At 44.7% G+C, this 14,513-nt stretch overlaps 1 protein-coding gene across 4 annotated transcripts in view; it reads left to right on the top strand.

The window, feature by feature from the left end:
* The window catches only part of SEMA6A (semaphorin 6A), a 128,950-nt gene extending 116,381 nt beyond the window's left edge, over positions 1-12,569 (top strand). For all 4 annotated transcript variants that reach the window (XM_045204459.3, XM_045204456.3, XM_024571542.4 and 1 more), the window contains one exon: positions 8,393-12,569. In XM_045204459.3, coding sequence (XP_045060394.2) covers positions 8,393-9,588 — 1,196 coding nt within the window. In that variant the 3' untranslated portion in view covers positions 9,589-12,569. The remainder of the gene's footprint in view (positions 1-8,392) is intronic.
* The last annotated feature ends 1,944 nt before the right edge of the window (positions 12,570-14,513 follow it).

Genomic DNA, 14,513 nt, shown 5'->3' with positions numbered 1-14,513 from the left:
TCACACCAGTTCTGTATTCTTTGTCAGAATAAGGTAACCACAGTAAAGCAATTGTCATACGCGAGACCCACTAAAGACTTATACTTTGAACAACAAGGAAGGCTGCACTTACTCATTTAAAATCCGGTGTAACACTGCCTCGATGGTGTCTGAGGTTGGACTTTAAAGCGAAACGCCTAGATGCTTTTTCCGGAATGCTATTCATGTGATTTAGGGCCGTGCTTCTGAACTTTCATGAACGTAATCATCTGGAGGCCTTGTTAAAACATAAATTTCTGAATTCCGACTCCAGAGATTCTGATTCAGAAGGTCTGGGTAGGACCCAGGTATTTCTATTTCTAGCAAGTTACAGGTGATGCTGATGCCAAGTAGCACTGATGTAGGAGAATTTCCCCATTGCTATGGACCAACTTATTTGAAGTCACTCTCCAAGATTTTGTTGTATTTTTAAATCCTTACTTTCCACTCTTGGCTAACATGATTGAACCCTACCAAAGTGTTGCATTAAAATAGTCTATCTTGGACCCTGTCAAAGGCAGGTTAACTTGTCACAAGTTCTAGAAACACTTCCCTTACATTATTAATTGAGCCTTAACATGTTTCTGCAATGCCAAGTGCTTTAAATGCATTGCTTTGCTTAACCTGTTTAGCTTTTCCAACAACACTTAACAGCCAACACTACTGGGGCTTTGGGTGATTTGCCCAACATCACACAGCTAGCTAGTTATAAAGCCAATACTTAAACCCAGGTCTCTATGACCTGAAAGTTTGTTCTTAACTACTAACACTCAGCCTCATGTATAACCTAGATCCTAAGAACCGTATTTCTAGTAAGTTTAATTTGTCGGTTTTAGGAGTATTCAAACAGCCTTATTTCCTCATATTTGTTTCATCTTTGCTTCATAAAGAAAAAGAGAAGGCTGCAAATAATACAAAAAATCACCTGAATGTCACAATTGTATAAGAATAGCCTATTCCCCATTTTGTAGCTTTGATGCTTTGCAAGAGAGCAAAGGAAGAAGATGCGACCAGGAGGTTGGTTAATAGAAATGCTTTGTCTGGCTTCAGAAGTCACTTAGATGTTAGGTTTCTAGTGTTATTAGAGAGAAAACCTCAAAAAGGAGGAAATAAACCATGCAAACACTGCTAAAACCTTGTCCACCTGAAAGAATCATTACCTTCGCAAACACAGTGAGAGCTCTAACACATGGAACCGCAGACCAACATCCCTGGGCATGGCTTTTAAAAGGTAACTTATCATGATTCCCAATCCAGACGCCAACCCATGCCCTGGGTGGCGCGTTCCCATCGCAGTGCCAAATCTAAAACTGTGGTACAGAGCGGGAAACGAAGCTGTTTCTCCCCCACCAAAATATAAAATCAAATGAGTTTCGTACTCATTCTCCCTTCTCTTCCTGTGATGGCCTCCCAACATCAACAAAATGCATCCGTTTCAAAGGTGATAGAACTGGAAGTGGATTCATCCACAGTCAATCACGGTCAGCACTATTTCAATATGTCAGTTTAAAAAAACATAGCTTCTGAACTGAGGATATTACACAGCCAGCAAGCTGCGTCTACTCTGGTGTGGCCAGTCATTAACTTGACCACCTTGATGACCACGGCCCCTCCAGCACCGAATCTTCAGTCTTCTGTTGTCACGGGGCAGGGGAGCAGGGATGAAAAATAAAAAGAAAAGTTTGAGTTGTAAATTCTAAGCCCATCTCCATGGCTCCTGAAGTTTTAGTTTATTCCTAAAGCCATCTGGTTCACATTATGCCGTAAGACAAGAAGAAGGCTGCTTCCTGCTGAGATAACCGCAGAGAGCTCCCCCTGCACTTTCAGTGTGGTCACCACCATTGGCAGGGGCGTGGCCTTGAGGCTAGATTGTCCCCAGTTAGGGCTTTTCCCCTATTTATTTTCTTTGCTCCTTGGTAGTAGGGATTATTACAGCAGGCCCTCTGTGGTTAGCGGCCATGATGCTTGGCCGGTGATCAGTTCATTCATACTGCCTTGCAGGATTGTAAGCCTGGCATTTTGTTGCAATAAGATTTTCAAACAAGAAAAACTGGGTTGTTAGATTCCATTCACCCAAGTTGTTATGAGGATTTCAAGGAAATTGTAGGCTTGTCTTACTATAAAGCAGAATCAAGAGTCTCTTTTTAGGGGATCCTACTCCAGGGCTTTTCTTGGTGTTTTGCCATCTTTCTTAGCTCTCAGACCCAACACAAACCCTGCTCTGGCTCAGCAGTGGAGGAAATGTCCATCCTCCTTTTCGCCTTTGCAGATTTCTCTACAGGACACAGAGAGGCTTTGTTGTCTTTGTGGTTACCAGGTCCGATTTACCCAGATGCCTATTAATCACTTCACTATGGAGACAGACACATCCATCATATCACAGCAGCTCTGAAACAGGCAGCCCAGTGAACAGGGGTGAAAGGAGGAAGTATGCGCTTAACCATTTCGAGGGACTGGCTGCCTAGGTTTCACATACTTAGCAAGGTAATTGGGGACAGATGGGTAGGGCTCTACCCTGTTATTTAGCTTAGAAATCAGAGCAATTAATTTTATGTGGTTTTTGTTTTGTTTTGTTTTGTTTTGTTTTTGAAAGGACAGATAACATCTATTTCTGTAGGATGCAGGGGATAAATGTAGTTGAAGATCATTTAAACTTTAAAAAGAGCCATTATAGATTCAGGTAGACTAACTGTGCTTTTATTACAATGGCATTAACGCTCTGAAGCCAGTTTTTCAATAATGGATTCAACATGGAGCAAGTAAGCTGAAAGTCAGCGTTCTTGGAAAGGAGACCCTTGGAAGTGCAGGCAAACTAACCAAGAACTTTCCTTTCAAAACTGGCATGTCTTCTAAACATCTTTTTCAGTCATTCAAGGCTATATCACGGCCTGCTTCCAAATGGTGTTTAGAGCTAACTCTTATTTCCTCTCTACAAATGCTCATTTATGACTTATTTAACACATATTTAGTGAGCTCTCTTTATGTCTGGGGATTCACTGGTAAATCTCTCCCTCCTAGAGCAGCCCAGGTGGGTAAGAAAAACAAACATAAAGTAAGTATCATAAGAGTGATGATTTTAGGATAGAATTCAGAACACCTGTAAGAGGAAGAGCTGACCTAGTCTGAGGGAGCTGGACAAGGCTTCTCCACTTCAGCTGAGACCTAAAGGAGAGAGAGGAACAGAAGGTGAGCAAGGACATCCCAGGCAGAGAGAACAGCCTGTGTGAAAGCCCAGAGGCAAGTTAAGAGGGCAGCACAGTGCCAGGTGTGCGGAACAGAGGAGACTAGAAGGGGATTAGACCATTCGCCATTAAGGAGCACAGCCTTCATTTCCTTCCCTCCATGCCTTGGCTCTGGCTGCTTTCTCCACTTCAGCTGATGTCATAGGCATTCTTAAGGCTTGGCTCAAGTGCCACCTCCTACATAAAGCCTTTGCCCATATTGAAGTGGAAGCGATGTATCTCATAGTGCGTCCGCACTTTGGATATCGTTCATGTGAGCATCAGCCTCCTCCTCCCCTCCTGGATCTCACAGGGTTATGCCACCTTCACCTTTGTCTCCCCAGCACCAAGCACAGTGCTTTAGTCTGTTCAGCAAATGTTTGCTGAAGACAGCCACGAAGCTGCCTGGAGCTGAAACCTTGTTATACCAGGAGAGTGATGGAAAAGGCACAAGAGCATCACCACCCCGACCCTGGTGCGGGGCTCCCGATGCACACTAGGCAATCACAGAAAACCTGCAAGCAGGGCTACCAGAAACCAATTTCTAAAGAATTCAGTGTTTGAAATGTCAAAATGCACTGACATGGTCGTCATAGGTAAAATCAGAACTCTGTTGGACTTCCTCTTTTACAGCTTATAATTGTTCTTATCTTGAATTACATATTGTAGGGCCTGGGGGGTGGGGTTGTTCATAATCTTTTCATTGCTTCAATCTCTAAAACCCTTCAAACTGCCCCTCTGAGACCTCCCTCCAGCATCTGAAAACTCTCACCTCAGGAAAAAATAAAAAAAAACAACAGTGGAGATTCTATTCTTTCTCAGTTCTGCCCAGTTAGTCACATTTCAGAGAAATCTCTAAGCCATTGTGTGCCTTGCTTCCTGCAATAGGAAGGTGGAAAGAATAAACCATTTAGCACCTCATGACTGGTGAGAAATAGCTCATGGTTAATGAATCAATGCAAAGGACTTATCAGAAACTATTTTCATTACTAATCCCCCATTTTCAATTGGTGAGAGCAGAAAACCCAGGGATTGGTAGAGAAAGTATTTCCACACCCTAGAGTAGAGAAACCAATGCTAATTGGTCGTTCCACAGTGTCGGGAAACCTGAGCTGGTGCACTCACCGCTGAACAAAGGCCTTTCCGCTTCCCCGGGTTGCCCTGTGCCCTTTGCACGGAGGCATTTGTTCTGAATTATTCAAGTCCACCTGAACAGTCGGCTGTTACAAACAACCCACTCACCCTCGTTGTCTCTTGGAATTATCCCAGAATGAATTTCTTTTCATTTTTAAAATAGTTTCTTTCATTATTTTGAAGAAATACTGAGCACCTTTACAGATTTCTTTTGTCGAATGGATGGTAGTATGATTATATTCTGTTATATGATTGGAGATACATTTCGGTGACTTCAGAAGCAAGGTGATAGTCACTCCAAAGATGACCCACCAAGTTTAGAAGTCCATTAAAAACTGTCTCTACCCAGCACTGCAAACCCATTTGTTTAATAACCGTTTACTTAGTGCTCTGGGGATGGCGAGGGTGATACATGCATATAATAATTTGGTGCCTTCCCTCAAGGAGCTGACCACAGGGTTACTGCCCCACTAGAAAGAAGACTGACTATAATCACTGGTTTTTGAACATTTCCCACTTTTGTTGTTATACTAATTTCAAAGTTCAGGACCACTAGGCAGCGTCTTCTTACGTTGCCTCACCACATCACCCTTTGGCAGCATTTGGACAGCACAAGGTTTGGATCTGGGAAAACCGGCCCTGTCCCCTCTCCCGCAGGAGGTCCACAGCCCGGGTAATCAACTGGAGCAGCCCCGACTGCTGGTTTTAAGCCCTTGGTGGGGTACGAATCCACCACTTCTCTCCTGTGGCTGTTTTTGACCTTGAGATTTGTCCTGCAAACTACAACATCTAAGCTCTTTCTTATTCATTACTGCATTTGATTCTTGCAATAAGGATGGGTTAACCCCACATAACGGATGAAAAAACTGAGTCCCAGAGACAATAAGTCACTCGCCAAAAGGTCACCCAGCAGTAAGTGGAAGCCTGAGACTCCAGGCCTGCGGAGACCTCTGGTATAGCTCGCACCACCCCCAGCCTCTCTGGCAAATCTGTTGTGTTCAATCCTTTGCGGGACCAATGTGTTGCAGAGATGGTGTAATCATTTCCATGAATGCCCCTCTGCCCTTTTTCATGATATAAGCAAAAAGCTTTAAGTTTAGAAGGGATTTTCTGACAATAATTTTTAACTTCTTCTTGACAGCACCTTCAACTTAATCTCTGACCTTTCTCTAATTTTGGATTGGAGTTTCTGAATTTCCACAAGCAGATGAGGGGAGCCACGTGCTTCAAGGTAGAAATCTCAGAGCTGAAGAGATACAGGAAGGTGTTTAAGGGCGCTATTTACAAAGCAAAGTGAGACGGGGAACTGAGAAACCATTTTTCTCAAAGGTCAGACCCTGCTTGATTCATTACAACTAAAAGCCTGAACCCAAAGTACCCACTAAAAAAGTTTTTCCCAGTGAAAGAGCAAGTGGTTTCCATGAGTCTAAGATAGTCGAGCACTTTCAGACATGAAAGATGAATGGAAGTTAAAAGTAAAGAAGCAGTGGACAGACTTGAAAATTTTGCAGTCTTCTCAATTAAACAATGAATGAAAAAATAGACTGTTCTAGCCTTATACTTTTCACATTCCTCTTAAACGGAGAGGGCCAATTTAAGTTATAAAATTCCAAAGCCAACTGTAGGTAGGTACCTCTTATGAGTATGCATTTATTGGGAAGACAGCTCCCATGAATATGCTTGCCTGAAAGGGATTTATGAAAAACCATTTGCTATAAAAAAAAAAAATTGACCCAGCCCTGGCTGGTGTGGTTCAGTGGATTGAGCGCCAGCCTGCAAACCAAAGGATCGCTGATTCGATTCCCAGTCGGAGCACATGCCTGGGTTGCAGGCTGGGCCCCCAGTGTGGGGGCACATGAGGGACAACCACACATTGATGTTTCTCTCCCTCCTTTCTCCTCTGTCTAAAAATAAAATAAATTATGTCGCCCCACTGAGATCAAAACCATGAGGGAAATTAAACCCATTTTATTCAGTTTACATTTTTTTAGCATTATACATAGGTGGTAGAAATGATATTCAATAGAATACCAAACACAATCAAAATTGAAAGAAAAGTAGTGCTGTTATAGCATTACAACAAGGAAATGCAAATTTAAAGAAGAAATTTTCATTAGCACAGTTCTTTGGTGACTAGGTAATAAAATATATTTGGACCCGAAGACACTCCACTGTTCGGGGACCTCCACAGAATAAAAGGTGTGAGTTATACCTGAAGGTCCTGCTGGCTTTTTGCTTCTCAGTCTCTGCCCCTTACAAGTTCATAAAGATAAACATAGAAATATTTGAAACGTGTCACATTTGGAAGTTACTCAGTGTCTTACCATCTTACACACCCTTTCCTAGGGATGAATTGCCTCCTCTACTTTTCATTATCAAGGGCATTTATTTAATCACAGAATCTTTCTTTCTCAAGAGATCTTGGCTGCTTCTATTTATTCCTCACCTGAAGTCACAATCCTTTGTTACCGGACAGTCATTTCCACAGCAACCAACTGTGATGTCATGATTGAGGGGGGAAGGGAGGAGGGCTATTTACAAAGAAAAGAGGATGTATCTTCTCAGGCTAAGGTTTCTGACTTTTAAGGCTATCACTTCACTAATCAAAATATTCTAGCAGAAAAACCGCGAGACAAAGCTGCATTTCTTCAAGGCCTCTGCTGTGACACAGACAAAGCATTTCAGCGGAAGTTTAACATTGCACCGTGGGTTTGGGAAGGGGTAGAGATTTTTATTCCATTTCGTTCTAATTCTGTGCCACTGATATCTGCCAGGAAAATACATTAAACATATTCCAGAAAGAGTTGATTTAGTAGATGAAAAATGTGTCTCCTGGGACCAGAGAAGGTACATTTTCTGTCTTACTATCAGTTTCCATCATAGGAGCAATGTTTACATTTCCTCAGCCCATGCAGGGCCTCTAATGTATTCATGTTCTTTCACTCTCCAGAGGCAGGAATTGAAGTATTTGAGATTTTATTTTTTAGCAACTCATCAAGCACTTAAGATCTGACATTTGTGATGTGTATTCTCACTTGGTATTAAAAATAAAAGCTTCCGTGTTTGCATTTGATTAGAGTCTTTCAGCTAGGTGGCTGATTAAGCAGGAACAGGGACAGTAACTTCCTTCAGAAACACAGCATCCTGGTTAATGTAGTGTAAGATTATTGATGGCTGTAGTCACATAATTTTTATTAAATTGAAGAGATTAGCTCTAATGAAAAGTCTCAACGTGACAGCAAAATCTAGCCATAATAATGAGACGTGACATTTCTCAAACCCACTTCAGGGCCCCAAATGGTCCCCTTTTCTAAATATCCTTTCAGTTCAAGTAAGGGAAGAGCTTAATTCAGATATTCAGCATATTTAATGGGGGGGGGTGTCTGTGTGTTTTTTCTTTTGAGGGGTGATGCTAAAACAGCATACATTTGTAATCGGTGAGCTTTAGCTATTTTCTCTCACTGTAAATGACACATACTGTCCTTCCTCCAGTTGCTTAAAAAGCAAACTTAGCTTTTCTCCAAATAAAGGCCATTGTGCTCATAAGGAAGTCATCGGAAAAGACCCTGGAAGCCTGGAGCATTGTGCGGGTTCGTTCATTTAACATGGGTGAACTTGTTGCCTCTTCTTCCTGACTGGAAATATCTGTTATCCCAGTTTTATGAGGGGCAGATTGAAAAACGACGAAGAGGGAAAATGGGGTTAAATTTTGGAAACAATTAACTGCCATATTCCACAGAGTAATGCAAAGTAGAAAGAGCAAGTACTCCAGAGAAGAAGCACTTTTTCAGAACAGAAAGAAGGCAACAAATAAAATCTATTTACATACTTCACGGGGTGGGGAGGAGCTTGGGGAGGATTAATTAGTTAATGTTTGGCAAGCTGCGCCTTGATGACAACTTATGCTGAGGTGCTATTGTCACTTATTACTGTTATTAATTAACAGGGTGAGTGCCAAACAAAAATATGCCTCTCACTATCCTTTCAATTCTTAACACCACGTGCGATGTCTATTGCAGGAGTGATACGAGAAAGTTACCTCAAAGGCCATGACCAGCTCGTTCCTGTCACTCTCTTGGCCATTGCGGTGATTCTGGCTTTTGTCATGGGGGCCGTTTTCTCGGGCATCATTGTCTACTGTGTCTGCGACCACCGGCGCAAAGAGGTGTCCACGGTGCAACGCAAGGAGGAGCTCACCCACTCGCGCCGGGGCTCCATGAGCAGCGTCACCAAGCTCAGCGGCCTCTTTGGTGACACCCAGTCCAAAGACCCAAAGCCAGAGGCCATCCTCACACCACTCATGCACAACGGCAAGCTCACCACTCCCAGCAACACAGCCAAGATGCTCATTAAGGCTGACCAGCACCACCTGGACCTGGCAGCCTTGCCCACCCCAGAGTCTACGCCAACACTGCAGCAGAAGCGGAAACCCAGCCGCGGCAGCCGGGAGTGGGAAAGGAACCAGAACCTCATCAATGCCTGCACAAAGGACATGCCCCCCATGGGATCCCCTGTGATTCCCACCGACCTGCCCCTCCGGGCCTCCCCCAGCCACATCCCCAGCGTGGTGGTCCTGCCCATCACGCAGCAGGGCTACCAGCATGAGTACGTGGACCAGCCCAAAATGAGCGAGGTGGCCCAGATGGCCCTGGAGGACCAGGCGGCCACCCTGGAGTATAAAACCATCAAGGAGCATCTCAACAGCAAGAGTCCCAACCACGGGGTGAACCTAGTGGAGAACCTGGACAGCCTGCCCCCCAAAGTCCCCCAGCGGGAGGCCTCCCTAGGCCCCCCTGGGGCCTCCCTGTCTCAGAGCAGCCTAAGCAAGCGGCTGGAGATGCACCCCTCCTCCTCCTACGGGCTTGACTATAAGAGGAGCTACCCCACGAACTCGCTCACGAGAAGCCACCAGGCTACCACTCTCAAAAGAAACAATACCAATTCCTCTAATTCCTCCCACCTCTCCAGAAACCAGAGTTTTGGCCGGGGAGACAACCCGCCCCCAGCCCCACAGCGGGTGGACTCCATCCAGGTGCACAGCTCGCAGGCATCTGGCCCAGCCGTGACTGTTTCGAGACAGCCCAGCCTCAACGCCTACAACTCATTGACCAGGTCGGGGCTAAAGCGCACACCCTCGCTAAAGCCGGACGTACCCCCCAAACCTACCTTTGCCCCCCTTTCCACATCCATGAAGCCCAATGACGCGTGTACATAATCCCAGGGGTGGGGTCAGGTGTCGAGCCAGCAGGAAAGGCGAGGCGCTCGCGTGCTCAGCACAGGTCTCAGCCGCCCGAGTGCGCACCAGACCAAGACGGCCTCAGCGGAGCCCGGGAGGCTGCGTCCTCGGGGATTTGGGGGGACTCTCCAAGTGGCCCACGTGGTTTGGTGAAGCTTTGCGACGCGGGACTCACCTCCATTCTCTTCCTTCACTCTTCCCCCCACTCCCTGCAACAGGTCGTACTCACGAAAGACTTAAATTATCATCACAAACATGAGCCAAAAGCACATACCCACCCACACATGTGCGCATGTGCGTGCGGATACACACACACACACACACACACACACACACAGGTGAACAACTACAACACTGTCCGTGACTGCACAGAGCGCTGCCAAACTAGGCTGGCGTTCCAACTTGCAAAACAAACACATTTTTAAAAATCATGCAAGTTAAAAAGACAAAAAAAAAGAATTCATTGATAATTCTAACTCAGACTTTTAACAATGGCAGAAGTTTACTATGCGCAGATACTGTGAAGTGCCCACCAGTGTTAACAGCTTTCTGTTATAGCAGATTAATGCCATGTTGGGCAACTATGTCATAGATTTCTGCCCCTCTCTTTTAATGAAGTAACGTGACCGTTAACGCAGTAACTTTATTTATTGTTCACCCTTTTTTTCCTTAAGGAAAGGACTCTTTCACATACCGCCCTATGAACAGCTCTTCAGAAAAGCCCCTTGAAGTCACACTATTTAACGTGAAATCCATTAACTGGAATAATTGAGTTTCTTTATTTTTACAATAAATTCACTGAGTAAATAAGTTGGAGCTGGAATTCTGAGCTTTGTGTTTGGACTGTCTGGGATCTAGCTACAGGAGAAAGTTAAGAGGGGAATATTTATTTAAATCTACCAATCACTTTGCTGGGCAGGTCTCTGTGCTATATAACATGCAAAAAATTAATTCGTTGGAAAGTCCTTCCAGACCCTAACTTCTAAAGCAACCAGGAGAGGAACTTTTAGAATGGCACGCCCATGCCCCATTGCTGCCAACACGGCTTTGTCAGTGGTTCCTACTTTCTGTGAAGGCACCAGCTTGTGATATGCCATCTAATCTCATCTTGCATGTGAGACAGCAAACAAAATCCACAAACGGTGTGAACTAATTAATACGCTGGCTGCTACCTTGCATAAACTAATGGTTTGATCACACGGGTTCTTCGTGGGGTTACATCTGTGAATAGCCTGTTTTCCACATGTAAATTTGTGCCTTACACCCTGAGTTGTGTACACTTGTAAAATGTCATGATAAACTTTTTCCTCCTTTTGAAACACAGATATTTATTTAACCCTCCCCCCACCCCACTCCAGTCCTCTGGAAGATTAGCTGTCCGGCAGATAGAGGAAGAATGCAGTTGTGATGTTTGTAATCTCGCGGCCTGGGAAAGCTGGGTGCACAACACCCTCCAGTTCACCCTTCTTGTTGTGCCAATTCCAACCACCCTTTGGCCATGTTGCCAAGCATGGACCCCAGTGTTGTGGGTGGCGAATCCCTTCTCCCTCCAGGGCTCCCTGTTTCCCTTAAATTCTCAGATCATTTCAACGTGGTAATATCCTCATTTACCAGCAGGAAAAGGACTGAAGTCCCAGTCCTTATTTCTGCCAGGTCCACTGGCTGGAAAACACGCTGTGTGCAGTTGGGCAGGCACCTGGGAGGAGTCTCCGTGTGCTCAGCACACGCGAGCAGTGCACACAAAGAAATGACATGGAAATAGATGCAGGCAGGCTGGACCCTGCTGTGATTAATGAGTAACTCCAAGTATAAGGCCAGCCACAATGGATACTGCAAAAACCTTGACTGGGGCAAAAGATTTTAATTTCTAAAACAATTTCTTTATCCTTTTGTTCCGGTTTGTGGGGGTGCGTAGGTGTGTGCTTTTCCCCTGGGTTTTTATTAGCGCGAGCACGCAGAAGGGACTTTTGTTTACGCTATCATGAACAAAGGAATTCTCGACATACGTAAACTGTGAGCATTACTGGTTATGGTTTTTTTTAAACAGTTAAGCATATTTGATGGTCTCTTTGTCTTTTTATTTCTAGTTTGATCTGCATTTAGTTTTGTCTTTTAAAAAAGAAAAACTTCCAAAAAGATAATTTTGGGCAATTTTGAGTTGGCTGGTGAAAAAGGGATGCCTCGATAATCAGAGAGAGACCTGGGGGGGTGTGCAGCAAGAATGCATGCACAGCCTTTTGTCCAACCACCTCTTGCCATTTTGCTGTTCAGGGTAGGTTTTTGTCGTTTTTATGTCCTTATATTTTTGTTTTGTTAGTGGAATCAAAGTTCACACCCTGTGAACTCTATGCCCTGAAACCATGAAGTCTTTTCTAGATAGAAACAGATCATAGTATTTTTCCCTTGGATTTTTTTTTTTTAAGAAATGCAGAACTTAGGAAAGTGATGGGTGTGTGCTAGTCTGCTACCTTCTTCCCCCAGCCTAACTCCCAAGAGTATTGACAGTGCGGTGCTCACTGTCTCCTCCTGTGTGGGCATCACTGCCTCAGCTGTGTTACGAAGATCTGTGTCAAAATTACATCCCACATCCCTACCTCCCACCACCCATCACTTCCTGTGTTGACCCTAGAATACCCACTTAAATGCCCATTTAAGTACTTTTCCTTTTTTCTTTTACCCCACTGCGTGTGGGGGGAGGGCCCATAAACCCGAGTGTGCCTTTTCTTTCCACCCTTGCTAGACACTGGTAGACACAACAAACTCAGATTTACATTTGTTGTAAAGTTGTAAAAATATTGTGATGTCACCAATTTTCCTTCCATCTCCACATCTCCTAACATCTGATTCACGACTTAATGTATGTTGTAAAAAAGAAAAGAAAAAAGGGAAAAAAAAGACAAAAAAAAGCAAGGAAAAAGGCTCTTTATTACTTAAAAGTAATAAAACAAGACTGTTCATTATCTTTTGTGTCCTGGATGCTTTTATTTATCTCTTAACTTTTCCTTTCTTAAACCTCACACTTTGAGGGTAGGATTCTATTCCTTCCATCTCTATCTGGCTTCCAAAGAATAAATAACAATGTAGTTAAACCCATTTGTTTGCAGTACCCACACCTTGACACCCCCCCAAAAAAAATTATTGATGTGTTTTCTCTGTCTGCGCCCAGCCTGGAGCAGGGTTGTACGGAAGCCACCGGTAATTAAAAGGCAGAGCACGCACTTACTCTCTCTCTTCATTTTATGCATTTTCTTTTTATGGGCTTGTTCATCATCAAACATTTATGGTAGGCTTGATAGTTTAAGAGAGCAAGACTAGGATTTTAGTATGTAGGGTCCACTAAAAATAGATCCTTGCACAGATGTGACTTCAGCTTTTTACATATTAATAAGGTGGAGGGCACCGGATTTCACTCCTTGTTAGCATTTATCTCTCGGGACCCAGAAGACGCTGTTGGGGGTAAAGTGGGATGCGGCACTTGACTTTCACTTTGCAGAATAGCATTGTGAAGGGCCGAGGTCAGGTTTTCCCCTCTGGGATATTTTTTTCAAGTACCTAAATAAGTCCTCAGCTACGGTAGTTTATTTTTGCGCTTCTGAAGTAATTTTTAAAGCTTTAGGTCAGTTTTGAGGGTGGAAAGCTTGGGTTGGTTTTCAGTTCACACCTCTAGTAATCCAGTCACCTTTGATAAGTCATTTCCAATTGTATTTCTTAAATCCCACCTATAGGGCCAGGCATTGTCAGGCACAAAATTGACTAGAATGCAGTTCCTCCCTCCTCTCCTATAAGGAGAGGCTGACACGCCTCTGTAATTGCCATTGGGTGGGGTAACGAAGTGCTGAGGAAGTGGCCCAGGAGTTTGGGGCAGGGGTCGACATTTGAGCTGGCTCTTGCAGAATGAGTTATCTGGACATCCAGCCCAGGCAGAAGGGATAACTTGGGCACAAGCACCAAGTGTGCTATGTCTGGGAAACAAAGGTCTGGCAAGCCTTGAGCAGGGCCTGTGAGAGAGCTGGGTCTTGTACACAAGACCTGGCAATAATGTGGAAAATGGATTGGTCCAGGGAGAGGCCGCTGGGCAATGTGCCAATGGCATGCCAAATTATTAGGAGCAACACAAGTGAAAACTCCACAGCCAGCTCAAGATCCTTTGGGAAGCAGCTCTGTGATCATCCCCTTCTGCCGGAAAAAAAATCTGGTCTAATGACTGACAGGTCCGCCTTGCCCACTTACCCCAAAATGTAAAACCAAGAGAATGACCCACAGCTACTCTGACCCTTTCTTTTTAAAAAATGAGGAAGCTGAGCTCCACTGGGTGAAAGGATGTGCCCACAATCCTAAAGCTGGTGGCAGAACAGCTTTGGGAGACAAATCCATCTGTCTTTTGCCTCTCACCCCACACCCACCCCATTCATTCATATCGTTAGAGCAATACTAGCTAGGAAGACCTGAGACACCCCTCAGCCCAGACAGCATCTCTACCTTATTCAGCCCTCCTTTCTCCCAGAAAGCCCTTCACACCTGCCTCACCCCACCCCCACCCATCTGGGCATCCCCAATTCCTCCATCTGGGCCAAGGGAAGGGGGTGGGCTGGAGCTCGCATCACACTGGCTAGAGGCAGACGGTCCCTGCCGTGCAACCTGATACTTGGTATGGTGGCTTCTGCTGCAGTCAGCTTTGTTCTGGTCTGGGGAAGAGGCTGAACAGGTGCAGCCTGTGTTTTGGCTGGGGCCCCAGGGATGCCCCTGCTCAGGCTGAAGAAGTGCCTCAGACAACCCAGCTTTTTCATTGTGTTTGCTTGCTTGTTACAGGGTTGGCGCTTTCTGCAGGGTATTTTTAAACGTTGACCTTCAGGAATGAGTGGCTGTCCCAGTACAACCAACGGGGTAGGTGTTTCACGGGGCCA

The sequence above is a fragment of the Desmodus rotundus genome, chromosome 1 (genome assembly GCF_022682495.2).
Source record: "Desmodus rotundus isolate HL8 chromosome 1, HLdesRot8A.1, whole genome shotgun sequence".
NCBI lineage: Eukaryota > Metazoa > Chordata > Mammalia > Chiroptera > Phyllostomidae > Desmodus > Desmodus rotundus.
This window is presented reverse-complemented; position numbering and strand designations above follow the sequence as displayed.